Source organism: Fusarium coffeatum (assembly GCF_003316985.1).
Source record: "Fusarium coffeatum strain FIESC_28 chromosome Unknown BRIP53273_contig_269, whole genome shotgun sequence".
Lineage (NCBI taxonomy): Eukaryota > Fungi > Ascomycota > Sordariomycetes > Hypocreales > Nectriaceae > Fusarium > Fusarium coffeatum.
Window position 1 is genome coordinate 25,094 of NW_022158060.1, and position 21,738 is coordinate 46,831.

Consider the following 21,738-nt stretch of genomic DNA (forward strand, 5'->3'; position numbering starts at 1 on the left):
ATAACCCCCTTTACACCGTTGCGATTCTTGTCATATCCTTCCCCCTCATCAGATGGATGATTAATGCGAGCCGCATAATTGAAGTCGAAGAGCATCAAAGAATCTGTATTCTCGTTGACAAGGAGGTTCCGTGGAGCGATATCCTGGTGTGAGATGCCGCATCCAAGATTAAGGTCGTCTACAACCTTGACGAGCTGCTGTAGCCACTTGAACTTATCTTTAAATATGTATTCCTCTAAGAGTTATAAATGGTAGGTCTGTAAGTAATATCTTTTAGGCCCTGCTCGATTTGATACGTTCGTTGTGAACATACGTGTAAAGTGGGGCAAAAAAGGACTTTGCATAATTCAGAGGTATCTTTGTCAGGCCCTCTAGGGTAGCTATACGTACGTATGTTTGTGCACGTACGTATGAGGTGCCCCGTATAACTGAGCAAACGTACGTACACAATTGGATATACGGTTGCAAGATTGGGCCCAAAAATTACTTTATTTGTATAAGATCGTCTCTCTGCCGACGTCGCGAGACCTTAGTCAGAAAGGTACATTGCATATCTCTGCGCTGGACGGATATACCTCTTCGGGCAGCCCCCCCTCCATCTTCTATGTATCGCTCTGACGTACGTATCGAATCGATCAGGGCCTTACTAAAGGATAGCGTACTAGATATATAAATTGGAGATATTGAGGCTATAACTAAATATTTACAGGGTTGTAACTACGCTGCTGCTACGTGTTATTTAATCCGCTTTTAGATTTATTTAAGTCGATCTCTATACGTTGTATGTAACATTCTTATTGCAATATACTGCTAACTTCTTAAATCGACCAATCAACACAGCCTATTCAAGTTGTGCAAATTGGGTTGAAAAATGCAGTGAGAATATAGTGGGACTATACAACCGTAGAAAGTCCTCCTTATGGGGGCTAGAATAACAAATGTTGAAAAATCCCGCATGTAAGCACTATCTTTATAAGGAAGGTAACACTTGAAAATACAACTATCTCGTAAGTGTAGTACAGTACTGTTCGTTGTTATTGCATATGTAGAATGGTAAGAAAGGTAAGGTTAGCTATAAACTAGTACCTTACCTCTTAAGTATAAGTAGCTGCTTGATTCTTGCTATTCTGTGATTTACTTTTCCCTATCTAATACTGTTTCTACGTTAATGTTGACCGAATTCTTACATCAACCTCTTTCTGACACTACCACTATGTTATTTAACATCTTTACTACTACTGCTCTGGCAGCATCATCTCTTCTTACTGTCCCGGTCCTGAGCAACCCTATCGACACTGTTCCTGACAGTCTTGAGCCTCACCTTCAGAGCCGGGCTGGGGACATCACCGTCAAGTTCTGGAACAGCCTTAAATGCAAGACTTCAGTATATGAGAAGCAGTATAACAGCGGACACTGCATCAAGGACCTGAGCGACGAAGACATTGCCGTAAGCATGCAATCAAGAAAGAGCAGTAAATGTCACAGTAAGTTCAAGTTCTAGACCGAATGTCATATAACTCTTACTTACTGCTACCTTTCCTATTAGTTATCCGATTCACAAAGAAGAATTGTCAAGGCACTTCTGTGAGATTGAATAACCTTGATGATTGCTATATGAGCAGTGGCAAGTGGAAGTCTCTGAAGTTTATATGCTAGTGTCAATTAGCTATAGTAGGCAATAATAATAGTATTGACGTGGACTTTCGGCTGCTTCTTATGGTAATTTAGCCTAGTGGCTAAGTGAGATGTTAAAATAGAAAAGTGCTTCCCGCGTATAGGAGCGCCATAGTTGCACCTTGTTCAGCTTGGCTTGTGTAAGCCTATGGAAAGTAACGTAGTATTATTATTGACATATAGAACAAAGACTAACTGACATATTATTATATGATATTAGTAAAGTTTTAATTTCAATATCCTGGATTCTTAGCCTAGAGCACAATTGTACAAACCGGCGGCAGTCAGAGAATATGGTCTAAGCTGATTGATTAAGGCCAGGGTTGCTGAGATGATCCTCTTCAACATCCCATAGGTTTCTAACGTTCCTAACATTGTTATAATAAGAGAATTATCTTGCTAATAGATCGAGAATTTTATTTAAACAATGCAACATAGGTCGGTTCTCCAGCTTTAGGCTTGACGATTGCAGACTTATATGAATCCCGGACCAAGAATAAACCATGCGCGACACTCGTCATCTATCAGACCCAGTGATACAGGATCTCTCTCCCTCTTTTGACCATAAACCCTTGCCTGGTTTCTGCCTCACTTCCCACCACACTCGTCAGGGTTCATCGGTGGGGGAAGGTGCAGGCCTTGTCCATCATTCCAGCTATCATCACGGCGGTCTGGTTTCAACTTCAAACATGCCCCAATAGCATTCAACCTGAGATAGTCCTTGTATGGATGCTGATAATTTTCGTTCTTGATATTGGGTTATTATGCAGCTTGCGTTCCTAATCGCTAAAGAGAATGGCTTTCGATCGCTACTACAGGCCCTACCCGTGGTCTTCAAAAGGAAAGCTCAACGAGACATCAGACCCGCAGCAAATGATCAACAAGCAAATGGAAGCACAGAACTTACAGGTCGGGCTTGGGTCGTTTTTCTCGCTGTCCTTCCTGGGTCCCTTGGGCTTTTTATACAAATATTCAGCCTTGCAATGGCGGCCATCGGATCTCAGAATGAAAACATGATAACGGACTGGTGCAGCACCTAATCCACCAGACCTTCGCCGTTGAGTCTGGATGTCAACTCTACAACGCCACCTCTCGTCCTGCTAAGCCATAGGCTGTATCACAGTCAAAGGGTATAGGCAGTATACCTGGCTCACAGCGTCCATCATCATCATCTCCCTCTCACCCGTCTTTGAGGTATTCGATTTAGTGATACTGTCACTTGTTGGCGGTGGTAACCCAGGGTTGCGCTACGATGTGGCGATGCATTGAAGACGTCAAGGATGATGCGTATCTCTTTCGTAACAAGGCTTAAAAAGGACTCAAGAATGCTACCTCAACTATGTATTACACAACTGTTAAGGTGTCCCATGTTTGAGAAGGAACCTGTAGCTATGTACCTTACCCTGCACCTAGGTGTCAAATGGAGGCTGTTCTGACTAATTCCTTTACATCAAGCTCTAGAGCCCCACACAGCATTCTACAAGCGAATGAAGGTGCAGTATGATGCTTAGCGCCAGGGCTCTAGGCTTTGCGCTGCGGTGATTGGCGGATAAATTGAGATCGTATAATGAATCTACAAAAACAGCACCAATCCAACTCTAACAAAAATATGACGGCTAACATTAACTCACCATAGCCATATTATTCTCAACTTGGACAGCTTGGAATCACAGGATGAATTATAGATACAGAAACTCAGCCCCCCCATTTGTGTTGCATTGCTTATACACTTGGCCCACCGTTCAACCCCTGGTCGAAAAATGAGGGGTACTCTGACTGGCTTCAAACCGTTTGACACTTTCTCACCATCTGCCTGTGTTACGCTTTACAATAACCATGGAAGCGATCGGTGCTGTCGCAAATATCATCGCTCTCGTCGATCTTTCTGCCAAAATTGCAAAAGTATGCTTTCAATACTCCAAAGGGGTCTCCTCTGCCCGCACGGATATCGAGCGCCTTCGTCGCCAAGCAGAGCATTTGGAGATTACTCTCAAAGCCGCCCAACGTCTCGTCGAAGAAAGCAAAACCTCGTCCCTTCCAACCTCCCAAGCCTTCATAGCTACCTTTCATAGCTGCAAGAATGAGCTTGAGAGTACATTGAAGAAGCTGCAGCCGAGCCCGATGCGGCGGTACGGCATGCGATCGTTAAAGTGGCCATTCAAGAGCAAAGACATCGACCAGCTCTTGGATGGACTCAAGGGTTACGAAGGGTCTATCTTGGCTGGACTTCAGGTCGATCAGACGTATGTGTTGAGAAAGGCTTCTGTGTATTGCACCCACTGATATAGACAGGACGTTGCTTCTTGATATACAAGAGGGAGTAAAACAGCTCAATCTTCAAGTAACTGGAGATGCATCGGCCCATGAAAAGCCTCATATGATGATGCCACTTACTCCAGACCCAGACTTCATATGCCGGCCATCTATCGAAGAATGGATGAAAAAACAATTTGCTGAAATGACCCAGCGAATGGCATTAGTTGGCATGGGCGGCTTTGGGTATGCACACTGCAGCAGCGCGAAAGCAATGTTAACAACAGAATAGGAAGTCAAAATTGGCCATACAATTTGTGCACAAGATCTATGCTGATACTGGAAGAAGTGTCTTCTGGGTTCATGGAGCTGACAAAGCGGCCTTCGAAGAATCATATCGGGCTCTTGCTGATGTACTTGCTTTACCTCGCCGGCATGAACCGGGGGTTAGTATTCTAGCACTGGTACGAGACTGGCTGCAAAGGGACGACGTCCACCCCTGGTTTATGATCGTCGACAATGCCGACGATGGCAAAGTCTTCTTTTCCGAGGACGATTCCTTTGCCTCATACCTGCCCAAATCGACAAAGGGCAAAGTCCTAGTTACGTCACGCAGTCTCGACACCGCGCAAAGACTTGTTGGCAACACTAAGGCGATATACCGCATTCCCATCATGGCAGAGGATCAAGCTCTTGAACTGCTGCAGAGCTTACTGGAAGACAGAGTGAATGGAAACGAAGCGGAGGAATTAGTTCGTACCCTTGACTGTATTCCCCTGGCGGTAAAGCAAGCAGCAGCATACATCAATCGTCACAGTCCACGAGTCACCGCCAAGTCATACCTAAAAGATTTATACAAGAGTGAGAAGCGAAAGCACAACCTTCTACGCAGTGATAAGGGAGACCTGGGCCGACAAGCAGGAGTCTCGAATTCTGTTGTCGTGACGTGGCAGGTGACTTTCAAGCAAATCAGGGACGAGCATCCTAGTGCTGCCAATCTTCTTTCACTGATGAGTCAGTTTCAGTCTCAGAACATTCCCGAGTTTATGCTGCATTGGTACAATGATGATCGTTTTGCGGACGATGGAGATGATGATCGCGAAATCAACACTCGGGGAGCGGCCAATGGGGTCAATACAGCGATCGAGGATGGTAGCGATGACGTGAACGAGTCTGACATTGGAAGCGACGACGACAACGAGCAAATGGCATTTGAGAATGACTTGGATATCCTACGAAGCTACTCCCTCGTAGACATAACGACAGACGGTCACCTCTCGATGCACCCTCTCGTCCAGTTCTGCACTCGTGGATGGATCTCAGAACTAGGGAACTCTGCAAGATGGAGTATTCTCTTTATCAAACTGGCTGCAAAGAAGTTCCCTTCCACTGCTTTCAAAGACTGGTCTATTTGCCAAACACCCCTTACTCACGTGGAACCCATCCTTGGTATAAAACCGATTCAGCGGAGTGCGATCAAGGATTGGGCTACGCTTCTCCTTCGAATGTCTTACTATATGAAGGCAATTGACCAATACTCGCGAGCCCAAATACTTGTAGAGAGGTCAATTGAAGCAAGAGATACCCTTCTTGGACATGATCATCTTGACACTCTGGCGAGCAAGACCGCTCTTGCCTCAATAACACGACTTCGAGGCAGGCTAAAGGAGGCGGCGGAGCTGGGAGCCGAACTTGTAGAAATGAGGAAGGCAGCACATGGAGTTGACGATAAGCGGACATTGGACGATATGTCCAATCTTGCCACAATCCTTTATGATCAGGGTCGCTTCGACGAGGCAGAGAAGTTAGAAGTTGAGATATTGGAGAGGTCCCAGGCAACGCTCGGCCCCGACCATGGCAGAGGCGCTAGGATTAGATGCTCTGGAGAGAAGGAAGGCAACGCATGGACTTGAACATCCTTATATTCTGTCAGGTATGAATAACCTTGCTTTAACGCTAAGTCGACAGGGCCGGTTTGAAGAGGCAGCGGACTTGCAAGTACAATTAGTCGAGACGGCGAAGAAAGCCCTCGGCCTTGATCACCCTCAAACAGTAACGGGTATGTATAACTTGGCATTTAGCTGGTATGATCAGGGCCGGATCAAGGATGCGTTGGTTTTGGTGCAAGACTGTGCTTGTCTGCAAGAACAGAGGTCAGGTCGTAGAAATCCCGACACTCTGCGCTATCTTGAAACCTTGCAAGGATGGCGGGCTAACGCTCCTCTACCTGAAGACTCTGAGGATGAATGAGAAACAGAGAATGTATAGTTCGGAGAATTTATCTATATACGGTGTAGACTCATGGAGACCGGTGGCACCCGGGGTATGTAGCCAAATCCGGGACTTGATACTTTGACCATCCCTTTTACTTAATTAGATACACTTCATCACGGGGATATACAGACGAGTTTAGGGGAATTTTACGGCTTCGTGGATGTTTGTCTCTAGGACATCTAGTAAAATAAAGATCATCCATAAGCTCCCTCTCTTTATGCTAGCGCCGGCAAACTTGCGTTTCCCCAGGTGGGGCGGCAATAGCAGAGACTTTGATAATAGTATCCACCTCGACAGACTCAATCCAAAGACTGAAGTCAGCACCGAATGGTTTTCATTCAAAAAGGATCGACGAACCATGTCAGAGTCAGTGACTGCTTTGAGCTCTGAGAACGGAATCTCAGCGATGTAACTTTTGAAATCATCAACATCGTTGCTATTTACGACCTCCTCCTTTCCCTTGTTCTTAGCTATCTCCTTGGTAACACTCTCATGCTTCTTCTTATTTGGAAACAATGTCGGGCTTACACCTGATGGTGTAGCTGTTTGGGATGGCGGAATCGGGTTCAATGTTGGCTTTGTGGATCTCGACTTGGGCGGGGGCCAACCCGATAAGTTCAGTGTCTAGTAGGGTATACCTTGCAGTAGAATTTCCATTAAGAAAAGGGAGGGAGTTCCGAAGATACCGCTAGGGCAGTTGATGAAAATAACACAGCTGCTTAGTAGATGTAGGATACATATCCTTCCAGTCCTCCTCCCTAGAGATAATCTAAACAATGAGCTAGAAGGTACAGCTAAGCTCCGGACGCTACATCTGCCTAACAAGCTCCCATTCCTCTCCGTAGCCGTCGGTCTGGGTGATCTGAACACTATCAGACTCACCAGTCTGTCCCTGAGCGAGGAAGTTCTTCTTGAGATCTCCATAGAATAAGCCATGACTGTGTCCATTAAGGATCAACTCGCCATCCTCGTTCGTGCTGACATATTTTATGCCTTTACTCCCCATAGCACTGATAGAGACAAAGTCTTTGTCGATCAGAACAATATTGTTTCTATCGCCATTCTGCTGTTGCTGTCCAGCAAGACGGATAACGAAGCGAGTGCGGCCTTGCTTGGTAGCGTAAATCAGACCACCAATTTCGAGCCAGTAGATGTCTTTGGTTTTGGAACGAATGTAGTATCTGACGAAGTGTCAATGATGTGGGGATACAAAAAGACTGGAGAAGGGACATGCGCATTACCGCCTACAACATCGGTCCTATCGGGCTGGTCGAAGATTGAAGTAGGCCTGGCATCGCGATCGTAAATCAGAGTGAACATGATCTTGGCCGAAGTCGTTGGAGCAAAGGTTGGAGGTGTCCCATTAGTGTAGGTGTAGAAGTCAGTACCCAGACGCCTGACATCGGACTTCTCGGAAGCCTCACGCCACCATTCATCGACGGCTTCCGGATTGGGAGCCGTGATGAGCCAGCGATTAAGGGCTTCGTTATCCCTATGAATAGTACGCAGCTTGTTATGTTCCTTCAGCTCAGCGGCAGCTGTCTTCTCAACTTCTTCAAGGACAGCCCTACCGTCACTGAGGACTGACGGGAACTCTTCAATCCGCTTGTGCAGCCATTGATAGTCTACCATGTGTCGGACCGTCTGAGCGAACTCGTTTTGGGCGATAACTTCTCGATGATCGGTCTGCTGAGAATTCCATTCAGTAAAGTCCTTCAGCCATCTGCCAAGAGCCCTGCCAAGCGCGTAACACTGTGGATTACGAAATTAGGGTGTTGGTGAGCGAAACTTCTTGATTGCATAGTCCTTCAGATTGATTCCCTTGGGCTGTAGCCCTATTGACTGATTGAACCCTTCTGCATCAAAGTCATACAGCTTGGGCGTTCGTGTAATAAATCTGTAAGAGTCGCTTGAGCTCGATGTTTCTTTGCCGGAGAGAATCTACAAACTCTCAACTTCAATGGTCTAAAAAGCATTAGTTCACTGATGGCGGTAGACGCAGCGTAGTGAAGGTAAAGTGAAGTCTGGCTTGGACGCCATGTATGACTCGGCATGCTTCACCAAAACCTCGAGCGTCCCATCCTCCAATGGCCTTTTCAATTTTTCCACATAAATCCAGTTCACAGACCCTCCCGAAAGCTTTTCGAGAGACGAAATCTCGAGACTTATTCCTTCAAGGGCCTTCTTGACCTTGTTTTGGATGTCAGCATCGGTTGAAGGGCCTGCTTCCATTGAGAGAATCAGTTGGTTTGACGAGATGACTACTTCGGCGCGATTTGGTATTAATACAAAGAAGGAACGCAACTCATCCCAAGATATACTTTCATCCTTTTAAAACTCATCTTGTGTGATCAGCGGTCAACATTGCCAAGTATCACAAGTTACATCATCTGACTGTACCGTATTTGTCTTACTGACTAGTTCTCATGCTTCTGGTAATACCCCGCGCTCAATGGGTGAAACATGCGACTCTGGTGCTCTAGGTTGGTTCAGGACCACTGTGCAGTAGCAGCTGCATTGTTCATCGCCATGGAACAGGCTGTACTGGTTTAACATGTTGATTGGTCAATTGAATCGGCTCAAAAAGATGTGCAGTGGCTGTGTTTTGGAAAATGGCGTCGCAGATATCCTCAGCAGGGTACTTACTCCAAATTAGAGAAAACGTAGGTTTAGCGGTTAATGTCAACAGATATCCAGTGGTGTATTTGAAAACAACGTTGCTGGCTTTCGTCACATTCAGACGACCAGGGTCAATTGAAAATAGGAAGCTGGATCACATGCTCACCCACGGCGTTCGCCTTAGTACCCCGCATTTAGCCGCCTTACTTTAACAACATCAGTCCTTTCATGCCAATGCAAGTATGGCCACTGTAATACCAAGCGTTAAGCTCGCAGTCTTGATCGACGCAGACAACACAAGTCGCTATGCAGTGAGCTTCGTGTTAGCTGAAATTGCCAAGTTCGGCACTGCCTTCGTTAAACGGGCCTATGGCGACTGGACCAGTGCTTACTTGAGCAAATGGAAACCAACTCTTCTTGAGAACTCAATCCAGCCAATGCAACAATTCGCCTATACTACCGGAAAGAACTCGACTGATTCGGCTATGATTATTGATGCAATGGATCTTCTGTACTCAAACAAGTTCGATGGGTTCTGCATTGTCTCGAGTGATAGTGACTTTACTCGACTTGCTTCAAGAATTCGAGAATCTGGTCTTGTTGTTTATGGTTGTGGAGAAAGAAAGACTCCCAAACCGTTTGTCACAGCCTGCGATCGATTCATTTACATCGAGAATCTGTTGCCGAAAACGGAGACAGCGCAGTTAGCTCGCCCTGAGGGGACAGTAGTTACAGTTGATCTATTTCCTCCCCAATCAGCCCAAACACCACCATCGAAGCGCAAGAGACTGAACAGCGAAGTCGAAAAGCCAGATGCCCAGGATTCAACTGTATCTGAAATCCAAGAGGTTGATAAGAAGCTCAAGGACTCACTGTGGCAGGCGGTGGAAGTATCATCGGATGAAGAAGGTTGGGCGCATCTTGCCAAGGTTGGACATCTGATTACTCAGTGGCATCCGGACTTTGATCCTCGTACATATGGATTCAAGAAGCTGAGGGAACTGGTGGCATCTACTTCACTTTTCGAGATTCGACAGCGAAGCCCCGGACCAGGGAAGCCAGAGTTGGCCTATGCACGATGTATTCTTAGTTGATGTGAAGAAGTACTACTTATTATATACTTGATGGAGGATCAATGGTCATGTTACAGGTAGTGCTATTATAACAGGTAGGTATGCTAGAGACAAAGCCGTGAAGAATTGAATATGGACATGAAAGGGCCACCTCCGATGTTACTCGGACAAAAAGAGAGCTAGTCATCTCCTGATTTATTTGAGAGGAGTGCTCTTGCGGTAGTCACACTTGTGGTTATCAAAAGGACTTCCACAGCCATGCTCAGAGTTATGAGTAACAAAAACAGCAGGCATATTAAAGAAGCATCTCGGAATTTCACCCTGAACAAGCTTGTCGGTTTGGACCTTGTTATCGCCGTTCAGAGCACAATCAATAAGAGCTTTGTAGTAAGTCTCACGATCACCGAGACCATACGAAGCCATCTTGTCGTAGATATCAGGCTTCACTTCGCGCCAAGCACCCTCAGCAGTGGCCTTGGGGTCGTTGCGCATGATGTACCAGCAGTATTCCTCGCCGTCACGAAGAGGTAGCCATTGTCGACCCTTCGAGAAACCGCACTTTTCGCGTGAGTCTTTGCCACCGAGTTTATCGGCAACGAGGTAAAGGTGGGAGGACTTCATGACATCGTTGGCGACCTTCTTCTGGATGTTGTTGGTGATAGAGCCCAGAGTTACTCGAACAGCCTCGACGTCATCATCGAGAAGGAACCAACCGCCGTTGAAGAGCTTGGCGATCTTGGTTTGGTACGTGTCCCATTTGGGAGCGGGAAGAGAGTTGTACTCGTCTTCGTTCCGACCGCCGCCGGTGGCAATCCGGAGGGTGTCTTCAAGCTGGACTGAAGCAGCTTTGAAGAGGTCAGCGAGACCAGCTGAGACAGTAGCAGCACCGTTGTCCTCGTCGTCGCTGAGTGAGAGACCGGACATGAGACCAGCCATAAGGCCAAGGCCAGCAGAGATTTGAGAGCCCTGAAAATTGTTAGTGATGTGTGGGTCAATAAGAGAAGGTAACTTACTCCAGGGACAAGACCACCAAGGGCATTGCCCATCGTAGCAGCCGCAGACAACCATCCCTTCATGTTATCTGGCTTATTCTCCTTTCCTTCAAATTCATCAACCATGTTAGGAATCTTGAGGCCGCTGACAAGGGTCTCAGTGGTCAACTGGCGATGCAACTCAGCGAATTTGCCGTGCATGCCTTTGACTGATTGAAAAACCCAATACGAATTCTTGTTGACAAACGTAGTGCCATATTTCTCGAACTGCTTCTCACAACCGATTCCGCCCATGGGGTTGCAGTTACCTCCAATGACTGCACAGCCGGCGGCTCCAGACTTTCCGTCTGTACCTCCCATGACACGGTCTTCGAGGTTCTTGAGCCAATTGTTCTGGTGCTCTTAACATATAGTTAGCAGGTCGCTATGGAGGACAGCCAGAGAGCTTACCGGGATGAATGTTGATGAACAGCTCAAGATCGATACCAGCGTCTGTCTCGGTCCAGAGTTTGTCGACACCTTCGGCCGTTCTCAAATCCCAACCTTTGCACATCTTTTCCTTGCTTTCGAAGACATCGTCGGTGTGGCGCTTGGAAAATAAAGGAGTGCTCTCCGCCACTGCGGCGAGAGTTAAAAGAGCGGTAGTAGTCTTCATTCCAAAAGAGTGACGGAAGTAGGACTTCTAGTTGGGATGTAAAGGTTGTTGTTGGAGATGCTTCTGAATATCGTAATGAAGTGAAGTGGCTATATGTATTAAAAAAAATATTGATGAGCTGGCGCCTCTCGTAACCAAGAAAATTGTAGGATTCGCAAGGACGTCTGCCGAAATGAGGCTTGGCTCGATTCGTATTATATTTCGTCGCCGTGCATTGTGAAGGATTTTCGCCAAGATCACTGCCACTAGCATCGCCTGATTCGCCCAGGAGGTAGGGCTGTAGGGCTACCTTGGAAGGTCGCTGGGCCACAGGAGCGATCAACCTGGTGTTGTTGTAATCAACATCTGGAGACTTGATCCACATGCTCACCACTACTGGAAGATCCTGCGTTTCGAGTTCGTGACTGCCGATATTAGTCGCCTTGGCGCGTCAGCATTGTGATGTCAGTGGGTCTTTTCCGAAGCGGAGTGAGTTGGACGTGGGTCTTTTCCGAGTTGTTTTATCTCCGAAATATGTTCACGGCGATCAAGTAAAGGGCTCGATAATTTGAACTCGCTGGCTTTGCTACCTAAGTCAGGAAGTTTCCGTGCTTACCGAAAGGACAAAGACAGAGGAATCGAGTAGCAGAGTTGCCCTTTAAATTATAACACATTCTCAATCATGTCATGGCGATCAGGGTCTCCGCCTGTGAGTATGCACTATCGATTTACCCCAGTCGGAACAAGTGCAGATAGCCTTTATGGGCGAAACAAGTTGAATCACAACGAAGTATTAGAATTGAATACAGAAGATAAACAAAGAAGTACAGTACTAACCCTCCGGGTTACCCTGATACGCACTATGCAGATGATGTAAGAGGAGACAATACGATAGAAGCAGCAAGTACAGATAGTCTAGTGAGCGAGTCCATCAGCTTTGGCTCTCTGAACATATCTTGCATACTTTGCCGCACTACTCCTTCGCATCGGCTTGCCATATCTGACGAACACAAACGCAAGAGCAAACTGTGCAAGCGAAACACAAGCTGCTACGATAAAGGCGTTTTGGTAGCCCATGTTTGTAACCCAAGGTGTAACACTGCAATGACATTAGTAAAGATCCTAAAAAGTTGGAAATGACTTACCCGTACCAAAGTGAGGAACTCATGGTGTTGCAAATTAGGATGATAGTGAAAATAACATCAGAACTGATCTCTGTGTATGGGTCAATGCAGTAAGTGATGGGATTCTGATATCCAACGGTGATTGAAGCTGCAATCATGCCCATAGCTACCAAAGGGCCTGGCCAGTGAATAGCATGAGCGGCACCAACACCCCAGAAGATCAGAGCACTTGGTACGATCACAACCAAGGCGACGTATTACCAAAGGCGATACTCTGGCTCTCTGAGGCCACCGTTGCGGCGAGTCCAGTATATCATAAGCTTATTACCAAGTGGACCGGAGTAGTAAGCACTGTAACAGTTACTTGAAGTTTCGTCATATCTGTAAGTGACTTACCCGATGAATACACCACTAACGCAAGATACATAACAAAGACCAACCATCCTTGGAGAGAAGCTGAATGGGGCTCCAGAAAGTATGATAGATGCTGCTCCGTTCAAGACGCCGAAGTAACGGATAACTGCTCCATACATAAAGCCGCAGAATACAACGATAGGAAGCGAGAAATACCGAAAAGTCGAGTGAGCATTCCTTTCTATGGAACATCCTGAAATTGCTCGCGCCGAAAGTGCTTGACCTTGTCAAGATATGTTCTTTTGGATAATGCTATATTGCCAGTCCCGACTTCGGCATTGTGCGTCTTCCGGCATTTGATGCCTTTCTCGCCGTCGGATGGATCCTCGTGATCAGGAGTTATAGGGTCGTATGAAGGACTGCCGATGGCGCGATTGTAGTTCGTTTCTTCCATGCATAAGAACATGACAACGAATGCTATAGAATTGAAAATCGCACACCAATGCTGTTAGAGGGTAAGTTTTGACCAAGGTAGACGGCGTTTAGTCTTACCAGAACCCACTGCCAGCCTTGTCCATCGTTGATGAAACCACCCCTGTAGAATTGGGTCTGAAAAGTTCGCCCCTACAAGAAAGAAGGCGTAGTAACCGATATATGTACCACGTTCGTGGGCGAAGTACTTGATAGGTCGATATAATCAAATGATGTTGGTTGCGTTGGTATTTGATGAAACAGCTGAAGTTTGGAACCGGAAACATCAATTTTTAGCGAATCCCGCTTGCCAGAGCACCACACTTTTCCATTTTGTATTGAAAACAATTAATCACACTCAAGACTTTCAAGTACGTCATCCGTTAATCCTTAAAACTGGTTTCCCAGCTGTGCATCAGTGATCAATGTCTTTCTCTTGCGAAAGGATTAGCAAAGCTAACTACCCTAAACCACTGTACACCACCCCACGTTAAACCCTGCATGAACTGACACGTCCCCCCTGTCAGATCATCACTAAATATGTCTTTCATTCGCTCGTCTAATCAATCGAACTGGTAGGCGAGCCCCTAATGAGGAGCCATTAATTGTCTCATCAGAACGAGGCTTCCCAATTCCCCTCTTCCTTTTGCGATCTCTTTTCTCTGCACGGACTTGACGCTTCCGAAACTCAAAAACACTTACGTCTGTTCAATATGTCGACCCCCCCTGCGGCTGCGACAAGCCCAAAAAGTGTCAAGAGCCCTGCTAAAAGTCCCGCAAAGAGCCTCTCCAAGAGCCCCTCGAAGAGTCCCCCGCAGCATGCTCAAACAGGCGTGGCAGATGCAGGAGTTCTCGAGCCGGAGCATTGGCAACAACTTGCCGAGGTAAGAGTAATATGCTTCTTGTTGCTCATATACTAATAATATGTAGGAAGAGAATGCTGACCCTGATGATGATGCTCATTCATTGAGTGAGGAGAGCCTCGCGCAATCTACAGACTCGGTCACCTCTAGTATTTTTGAGTACCGCAAGCTCCATGGCAGGACATACCATCGCGAGATTGGTAGTGCACAATATTGGTACGATTTTCCTTGGTTCATCATCGACAATAAGGCTGACATAGACAGGGCGGCCAATGACGAGCGACAGAGTGAGGTCCTTGACATCAAGTAAGTTCAACTCTGTACATAGACAGCTCACGGCTAACAATGCAAGCCATCACTGTCTTACTCTAGGTATTGGAGGAAAGCTTCACCTTGCACCCATCGATACGAGCAAGATTACAGTAAGTCACATAGAAGGGATGTAATCGGAAGCTAACTGTTTGAAGAAAGCGCTTGATATCGGAACTGGTACCGGTATGTAGACGAGCTTTTGCAATTTGAGAACGCTAGCTGATTGAATCAACAGGTATTTGGGCTTTGTAAGTCGAAGGATCCATTTCTAGTTGCAGTACTAACCCAGGACAGAGACTTTGCAGATGAACACCCAAACATCCAAGTCATCGGCACCGACGTGTCTCCAATTCAGCCCTCTTGGGTCCCCCCAAATGTGCAATTGTCAGTCATGGATGTACCAACCACATACACTCCCTTCTGACTAACACCTACAGTGAAATCGAAGACTGCACCCAAGAATGGACCTTTGCCTCCGACTCAGCCGACTACATCCACATCCGCTGGCTCGTTGGTGCCATCCCCGATTGGTACAGCTTCTATGCCGAAGCGTACAAGACCTGCAAGCCCGGCGGTTGGGTTGAGAGCCATGAACCCTCTGGTATCATTACCTCCGACGACGGCACTGTGGAGGAGAACTCTGCGTTGGATCAGTGGGGTAAGATCTTTATCGAGGGTGCCAAGAAGCTCGGTATGAGCTTCACCGTGTATGAAGAAGAGCTGCAGCGCAAGGCTATGGAGGCTGCTGGCTTTGTGGACATTCAGCAATTTGAGTACAAGGTATGTTTGATACCTGATCTGCTGACCAAGCTAACTTGGTGATAGACACCCATCGGAGGCTGGCCCAAGGATCCGGAGCTGAAGGAGCTTGGTCAGTTTGGCAAACTTGCGTTCCTGGCTGATCCCGAAGGGTTTGTTCTTTTTGTTGCCAATACCATTGGTTGGTCAGCGTCCGAGGTTCATGTTTATCTTGCGCACGCAAGACGGGAGATCCAGTCTGGAAAGCATCATCCTTACTACAAGCAGCGGGTCGTCTGGGGTCGCAAGCCTGAACAAGCCTAGCATAGATCTTCAAGTATAGGAAGCTAAGGGCAGACACTTCTGCTGGTCAAGTTAAATCAAGTAACAAATTCACTTCATAAATCTCAATTCATATCCTGCCCCTCTTTAGCTGTACAGCGTGCCAATAGTAGGCGAGCTCCGGAGCGGAAGGTGCAGCATCAGCAGTGACTGCCCGATTGAATGTCTTGCGGGGCTTCCACTTTTAGTACCCCCACCTCGACGGGGTTGCCGTTTCTGATGTCCCCGCTTCCTCCTTTGTACCGCAGATTCCTTACCGAGCAGAATATCACCAAGGTCTCTACAGATAATCATATTCAGCGTTATTCAATCGCATTGGTCTACCCGTTGCTATTTGGTGACTCCTTACGGTGGAGAAATTCGTATCCTAAGAATTTGAACGGCTATGTCTGGATCCCTGAATGCCCTCACTTTCCGTCGGTGCCCCATCGACGCGCTCACATTGGGCTGACATCTCAAAAATACAGGTCTTTCTTTTTCAACATGGAGACATTCTTCGAATTGAGGCGATCACGATGATATACCTCTAATCTCGTGACTGTGTGAGTCAGGGGAGTTATTCAGCTTTGAAAATTCCAAACGGTTGTGTCTGAATGCACTTACTTTGAAAGATGTGGCGGTGTTATTGAGGCGCACGAAGTCATTGTGGCGGTGTATAACAGATGCTCGAGCTACCTACCTATGCAGCAAGCCCCATCTTCCAACGAGCCGGCAGTAGAAAAAGAGAACATAAAGATTTGATGAATCAAAGGTGTCAGGATGTGCAAAAACAAACTCCGGTACAGGGAATCGAACCCTGGGCTCCGCGGAACTTGATCTCTCAGGTTATGAGAGCGCGAAATGTTAGCCACTACACCATACCGGACTCCAATACGTTGAAAATGGCCTCTCAATTTAGCATTGATACAGCTGCTTAGGCTCATTGCTACCCTACAAAATCAACCGCTATTAATAGTTACCAACAAACCGGGCTCTCTTCAGAAACGCCAGTCCAATAACGTCATCAGATGTGATGTAAGATTTTGATTATCGCTGCAGAAGACTACGTGCACGGTCTGTCAGGAAAAAACACCCATCGCCCTGCTCGACTTTGCGCAGAAATTCAGGGATTTTGTTCAGGAACGCGATTGAAACAGTCTAAACGTGAAAATTCGGAGGGTAGTTGTGTAGTGCTCACAAGCGACTATAGCCATGGAGGCGCAAGAAGAGAGTTAGAGCATAGGCGTGAGTATACCATGTCATCATTCCGTCGTATCTAAACATGTACTATTTATGTTCATCTAGGCGACCTTGGAGATCTTGAAACCTCCGGGCATACGAGTCTGGAACACCCCAGCGGGATCGTATTTCGCAGCAACCTTCTTCAAAAAGTGAATATTCTCCTTTCCATACGTAGAAAGAGGATCTTGCGTAAAGTCGGCATAGTTGAGATATTCCCACTCTACAGCAGCATCCTTCTCTACACTGTATTGCTTGATCGTCTCGCGGAACTTGACCATTCGTTCACGAGCAAGCTTCTCCTGTTCAACACCGTTGATCATGTGTTGGACTTGAAACATAACGGCGTTATCCTTCTCCCGGTCGAGACCAACGACGTTTCCGCCTCGTGAGATGGAGTGTTTCGAGAAGATGGTCGGCATGGCTTGGAAGATGGCGTGGTTGATAAAGTCGCCGTCGGGGGATTGGGACTTCCAGTCGGCGACGAATTGCTCATGCAGGGCGAGGGCCTTTTGGTACATGGAGAGTTTGTTCTTAAAGGTGATAGCGAACCAAACATTTCTGCTCAATTAGTCTTCGACCGTATCAGTGGAGGTCATTACGTACCGGTATCCGGCAACAAGTTCAAGCTCGACGGTCATGTTGCGATGACTATCCTTGCGCAAATTGGATGTCTCATAAGGAATCTTCCAGAACTCATCTAAGGCCTTTGGTGAAGCGACACCAGTGGTATCCTCATACGAGACGGTGATGCCAATCTTGCCAGCCTGAGGCGTATAGCTCCAGAATGGAATCACAGACCCATCCTGATAGTTCTCGATGTTATCGGTCCAGTTCTTGTAAGCTTCGACATGCGCCTCTGTTGTTTCGGTCGTGTACGTGACAAGTCCACCCCAGAGAAGGGGAGCGTCAAAGGCTTGAACGTCGAAGCGGGTGACGAGGCCAAAATTTGTAGAGCCGCCTTTCAGCGCTTTCCAGAGGTCGGCATTTTCGTCGTTGTTGGCATTTACGATGCGTCTGGGACTGTTAGCGTTGATGTTCAGAGGGGAGGGTGTGAATGTTTACCCATCAGCAAGAACGACTTCAAAATTGACAACCTGGTCGCATCCGAAACCACGACGGGCTGTGTAAAAGGTATTACCACCTCCAGTTAAGAAGCCAGCGACGCCAACCGTCGAGGTACGACCACCAGCAGCAGTGACACCAAATGGCTCAAGGGTCTCGTAGACATCTCTCCAGATGGAACCAGCTTCAATTTGAGCAACCTTTGTCTCTTCCACGTATGTCGTCTTATTCATCAACCCTAAATAAATTAGAAAGCATAATCAAATAGCTAGGGAATATGTACCTAGATCGATAGTAACACCGTCGTTGACTGCAAATTAGATAAGCCTCGTTTCACAATGGACATCTAACTTACTATTATTAGCTGCCCAGACGGTATGCCCGCCGCTCCGCACGGCAAGATTACACTTCGTATCAGGAACCAAGGTCTTTATAATAGTAGATACATCCTCGGCACTTTCAGGTTGCACGATGCAATAAGGCTGCAACTGCGACGAGACAGAAAAGTACGATTGAGTTCGGGTCTTGTAACCTTGACTGTCAGGCGCATAAACGTGCTTCAACCCAGCACCCTCAAGCAAAGCACACTGAAACATTAGTTACTCTATTAATGAATAGGGATGCAGGGCTTACGCAGTTCTCTTTCTCCATTGCTGTAGCTGAGCTGAGGAGCATTGCCGTCCAGGCCAAGACTGCTGTACTGGCCTTCATATTGACAGATGTGACACTGAAACGGAAGATGATCTGGAGACAAGAGACAAGAGCCTGTGCGGAAGCTTTGGTCTTTTGTGATCGACTTTTGAGACACTGGTGGTTGTATGGACCCTTGCTTTCAGGCGAAGAAAATGGCGCATTGGAAGCAAGTTTGTATGCGATTGGTTTGTCAGGTGCTGTTGGCAGGGGTGAAATATGCATGTTGGTTGATCCTAGTTCGCGGAATGCTTGTTCTGGTATTGATGATCCTGGAATTGTCTGCTCTTCGGGGAAGTGACAGCCGGGAGGATTGATCTTCATTCATCACAAACAGGTGGCTTTATCACCAACATCTAAGCATTCGTTTTGTTGATCTCGCATTTTCAACTCTGCCATGGACATGGGCTTGTGTGTTTAAAATGATGTGCGGCTGGTGGGACTTGAAGGTGTGAGAATTGAAGCAAAAGATTATTTAACTAAGGCTAACGTAAAGCCCCCGAGATCGACAAACTATTTCCTCCAAAGGATAACGGGGCCAAGAAGGTTCATATTCCCGTCGTAAGAAGTTCATAAAGCAACCTCACCCCAAGGCATAATTATACCTACCGTCATAATAAATGTGACTTCGGCAGTTGGGATTGACAATCTACAAGAGGCAAAGGTCATGAAGATCTCTAAACAAAGTTTCCAACCCTTGTCACAGCTGAAAGGCTGGTCATTTCCACCGCCTCTTCATTCGACCATCCCGTAAAAGCCCTGCATTAAAGGATCCACAGGAACAGAAGAAACAGAAGAAACCAACTGCACAACCAGAAGGGTACCAGGAGGAATCTCCTTTGGTGCTTAGGCTACAAAATAAAGTAATCTAAGTTTCGGTCCAAGTTGGTACATCGTGATCCAACTATTTCGTCCCTTATGCGTGGAGTTGCTAGTTCTTTTGACACCCAAACGGCCCGTACCTAAACTGTATTTCCTGTCAACGGATCCTTGTTTCTCTTAATCTGCGGAATAACTTCCTCGGCGAATATCACTTCCGAAAGTATTTTACATTCCCTTACGCTGTAGAAATTTAGAGTTCTGGTACCCCAGATGATGGCCGGCTCTTGATGCCTGTTGACACCTAACGGTCAAATGGACTTCTTCTCTTTGTTTTTCTTCATTGATACAATGATTTAGCTTTCAGGCTGCTCAGCTTCTCATTTCCTCTTTTTTTTTTGTTTCTCGCCTGGCTTCCAATACTACTGTCGCCATGTCCTTCCCTATCGTTAATGGCGTCGAGGTGGCAGTTCCACCTCCCGATGGGTACAAAGTGGACTTTGACAATCCTGAGACGGATGTGTCGATGATCCGCAAGGCGTTCTGGATATTTGGACTGGAGTTTGCTTTTGCGACTGCATTCTTGGCACAGCGCATGTATACCAATGCCGTGTTGTTACGGAAATTTCTTCTTGATGATTGTAGGTTGCCTTATGATGGGGATTTCTAATAGATGCTAATCTGATAGGGTTGGTCCTCTTTGCTTGGGTAAGGAATTGGAATGCCACATCGGAGGACATACTAACCCGTACAGATCTTGTCCATCGCCGCGCAGTCATGTCTTCTCAGCGCGTATAGTCGCAAGCTTCTTGGTGTCCACGCCTGGGAGATGCCCGTCGACAGCAATACCGAGTCAGCAATGGTATGATCACCTCCGACGATATCTATCTCTGGCTTACCCCTTGCAGCTCGTCATGTGCACAACGCTCACATATATCCCGACGACCATCCTATCGAAATTGACGCTATGCTTCTTTTATTTCCGCCTCTCGCCGTCGCTATGGTACCAATATACTGTCTATCTTACCGCCTTCATCTGCACAACGAGTCTAGTCGGAATCTGGTTCAGCGTTCTTTTTGCTTGCAAGCCGATTGCGGCTGGTTGGGACGTTAGACTTTCCGTTGGTGCCACCTGTATTAATCGTCCTCCGATCTACATTACACAGGCTGCCTTCGGGTGCGTCACCGACTTGATGTTGTTGCTGTTGCCTATCCCAACTGTCGTTGGACTGCAGATGTCCACGAGACAAAAGTTTGGCTTGGTTGGGTTGTTTGCTATTGGTTCCATCACCCTCATCACATCGATTGTCCGATTGGTCTTGTTGCTACCGAGTTTATCGAACCCAGATCAGAGTTGGTCCTTAGCTGAAGGTTGTCTCTGGGTGTAAGTATCTTTCTAGACACCCGAAACTGCGACTAACAATGTCAGTATCATCGAAGCCAATCTTCTCATCATGTGCGGCTGTCTCCCCACCCTTCGTGTCTTCCTCAAGCACGTTGCCCCACGAGTTCTCGGCGATCGAACTCAGAACAAACCAACCGAGGACAACAGCGGCAGTTATGGGTTACGTACGTTCGGTGGCTCGAATGGACCGCGACGCAGGTTTGATACACTCGTGGAGTTGGAGCATGATGTCCACTTCAACAGAAACAGCTTGACGCCTGATATGGGGAAGACAAATGTCAAGATTTACAGTGGACGCTCAGATGAGTCCTTGACGAATCCAGGGGCGACGGGGGATGGGGATAGTGAGGATGGGATTTTGCAGACAAGGACGACGACGGTTCAGTACGAGAGGACATAGGATATAACTTTATGTTATGCATATGATACTTGTCCTTGATAGTCCAGGCATCTTACTTATATGTGCTTGCTAAAGGCGGCTGAGAAAAAGCGATTTCCAGTTGAACATAGCACTGTTGACCCTGCCATGCACGTGAAACAAGAGCCTCAAAGCCTAAGTTCTTTTCTTGGTTGATCAGACATTTTACGATGGAGGTCAATTTCCTCGCTGGATCAAGGCTGGGGAGCTCACAAGCGTTGTAACTGAGAGACGGCAGCTGATTTGTTTACCTAACACAGAGTCTACACAAAGTTCACTTTAGCTTCCTGGGTGAGATGCGATTTGACTTATCTCTGTATCTGGCTGGTTTGCCATCAAACTAGACTGGTCCGCTGTGTTCATTTAACCTGTACGCGTTGAGAGGCGTCGCGTTGAGAGG

General features: G+C 46.9%; 9 protein-coding genes across 9 annotated transcripts; 5 read left to right on the forward strand and 4 right to left on the reverse strand.

Annotated features, from left to right (window-relative positions):
• Positions 1–1,213: 1,213 nt before the first annotated feature.
• Positions 1,214–1,588, forward strand: FIESC28_09804 (uncharacterized protein; the record flags this gene model as incomplete). Its single annotated transcript, XM_031163939.1, has 2 exons — positions 1,214–1,447; positions 1,547–1,588. The coding sequence occupies 2 exons, from the start codon at positions 1,214–1,216 to the stop codon at positions 1,586–1,588; spliced, it is 276 nt and encodes a 91-aa protein (XP_031012002.1).
• Positions 1,589–3,510: 1,922 nt separating this feature from the next.
• On the forward strand, positions 3,511–5,840 carry FIESC28_09805 (uncharacterized protein; the record flags this gene model as incomplete). Its single annotated transcript, XM_031163940.1, has 3 exons — positions 3,511–3,917; positions 3,967–4,173; positions 4,220–5,840. 3 exons carry the CDS (start codon positions 3,511–3,513, stop codon positions 5,838–5,840), a joined length of 2,235 nt encoding a protein of 744 aa, XP_031012003.1.
• A 1,169-nt stretch (positions 5,841–7,009) lies between these two features.
• On the reverse strand, positions 7,010–8,433 carry FIESC28_09806 (uncharacterized protein; the record flags this gene model as incomplete). Its single annotated transcript, XM_031163941.1, has 3 exons — positions 7,010–7,356; positions 7,443–7,936; positions 8,186–8,433. The coding sequence occupies 3 exons, from the start codon at positions 8,431–8,433 to the stop codon at positions 7,010–7,012; spliced, it is 1,089 nt and encodes a 362-aa protein (XP_031012004.1).
• Positions 8,434–9,062: 629 nt separating this feature from the next.
• FIESC28_09807 (uncharacterized protein) lies at positions 9,063–9,914 on the forward strand (the record flags this gene model as incomplete). The annotated part of the gene is made up of 1 exon (XM_031163942.1): positions 9,063–9,914. The coding sequence occupies one exon, from the start codon at positions 9,063–9,065 to the stop codon at positions 9,912–9,914; it is 852 nt and encodes a 283-aa protein (XP_031012005.1).
• Positions 9,915–10,088: 174 nt separating this feature from the next.
• Positions 10,089–11,540, reverse strand: FIESC28_09808 (uncharacterized protein; the record flags this gene model as incomplete). The annotated part of the gene is made up of 3 exons (XM_031163943.1): positions 10,089–10,859; positions 10,907–11,286; positions 11,336–11,540. 3 exons carry the CDS (start codon positions 11,538–11,540, stop codon positions 10,089–10,091), a joined length of 1,356 nt encoding a protein of 451 aa, XP_031012006.1.
• Positions 11,541–12,434: 894 nt separating this feature from the next.
• On the reverse strand, positions 12,435–12,687 carry FIESC28_09809 (uncharacterized protein; the record flags this gene model as incomplete). Its single annotated transcript, XM_031163944.1, has 2 exons — positions 12,435–12,618; positions 12,665–12,687. 2 exons carry the CDS (start codon positions 12,685–12,687, stop codon positions 12,435–12,437), a joined length of 207 nt encoding a protein of 68 aa, XP_031012007.1.
• A 1,494-nt stretch (positions 12,688–14,181) lies between these two features.
• FIESC28_09810 (uncharacterized protein) lies at positions 14,182–15,705 on the forward strand (the record flags this gene model as incomplete). The annotated part of the gene is made up of 9 exons (XM_031163945.1): positions 14,182–14,352; positions 14,399–14,547; positions 14,596–14,637; positions 14,684–14,753; positions 14,799–14,826; positions 14,879–14,891; positions 14,938–15,027; positions 15,081–15,423; positions 15,469–15,705. The coding sequence occupies 9 exons, from the start codon at positions 14,182–14,184 to the stop codon at positions 15,703–15,705; spliced, it is 1,143 nt and encodes a 380-aa protein (XP_031012008.1).
• Positions 15,706–17,003: 1,298 nt separating this feature from the next.
• FIESC28_09811 (uncharacterized protein) lies at positions 17,004–18,921 on the reverse strand (the record flags this gene model as incomplete). Its single annotated transcript, XM_031163946.1, has 6 exons — positions 17,004–17,502; positions 17,548–17,958; positions 18,007–18,244; positions 18,290–18,316; positions 18,362–18,593; positions 18,640–18,921. The coding sequence occupies 6 exons, from the start codon at positions 18,919–18,921 to the stop codon at positions 17,004–17,006; spliced, it is 1,689 nt and encodes a 562-aa protein (XP_031012009.1).
• Positions 18,922–19,948: 1,027 nt separating this feature from the next.
• On the forward strand, positions 19,949–21,320 carry FIESC28_09812 (uncharacterized protein; the record flags this gene model as incomplete). The annotated part of the gene is made up of 5 exons (XM_031163947.1): positions 19,949–20,156; positions 20,204–20,223; positions 20,270–20,377; positions 20,424–20,899; positions 20,945–21,320. 5 exons carry the CDS (start codon positions 19,949–19,951, stop codon positions 21,318–21,320), a joined length of 1,188 nt encoding a protein of 395 aa, XP_031012010.1.
• Between the last annotated feature and the right edge of the window lie 418 nt (positions 21,321–21,738).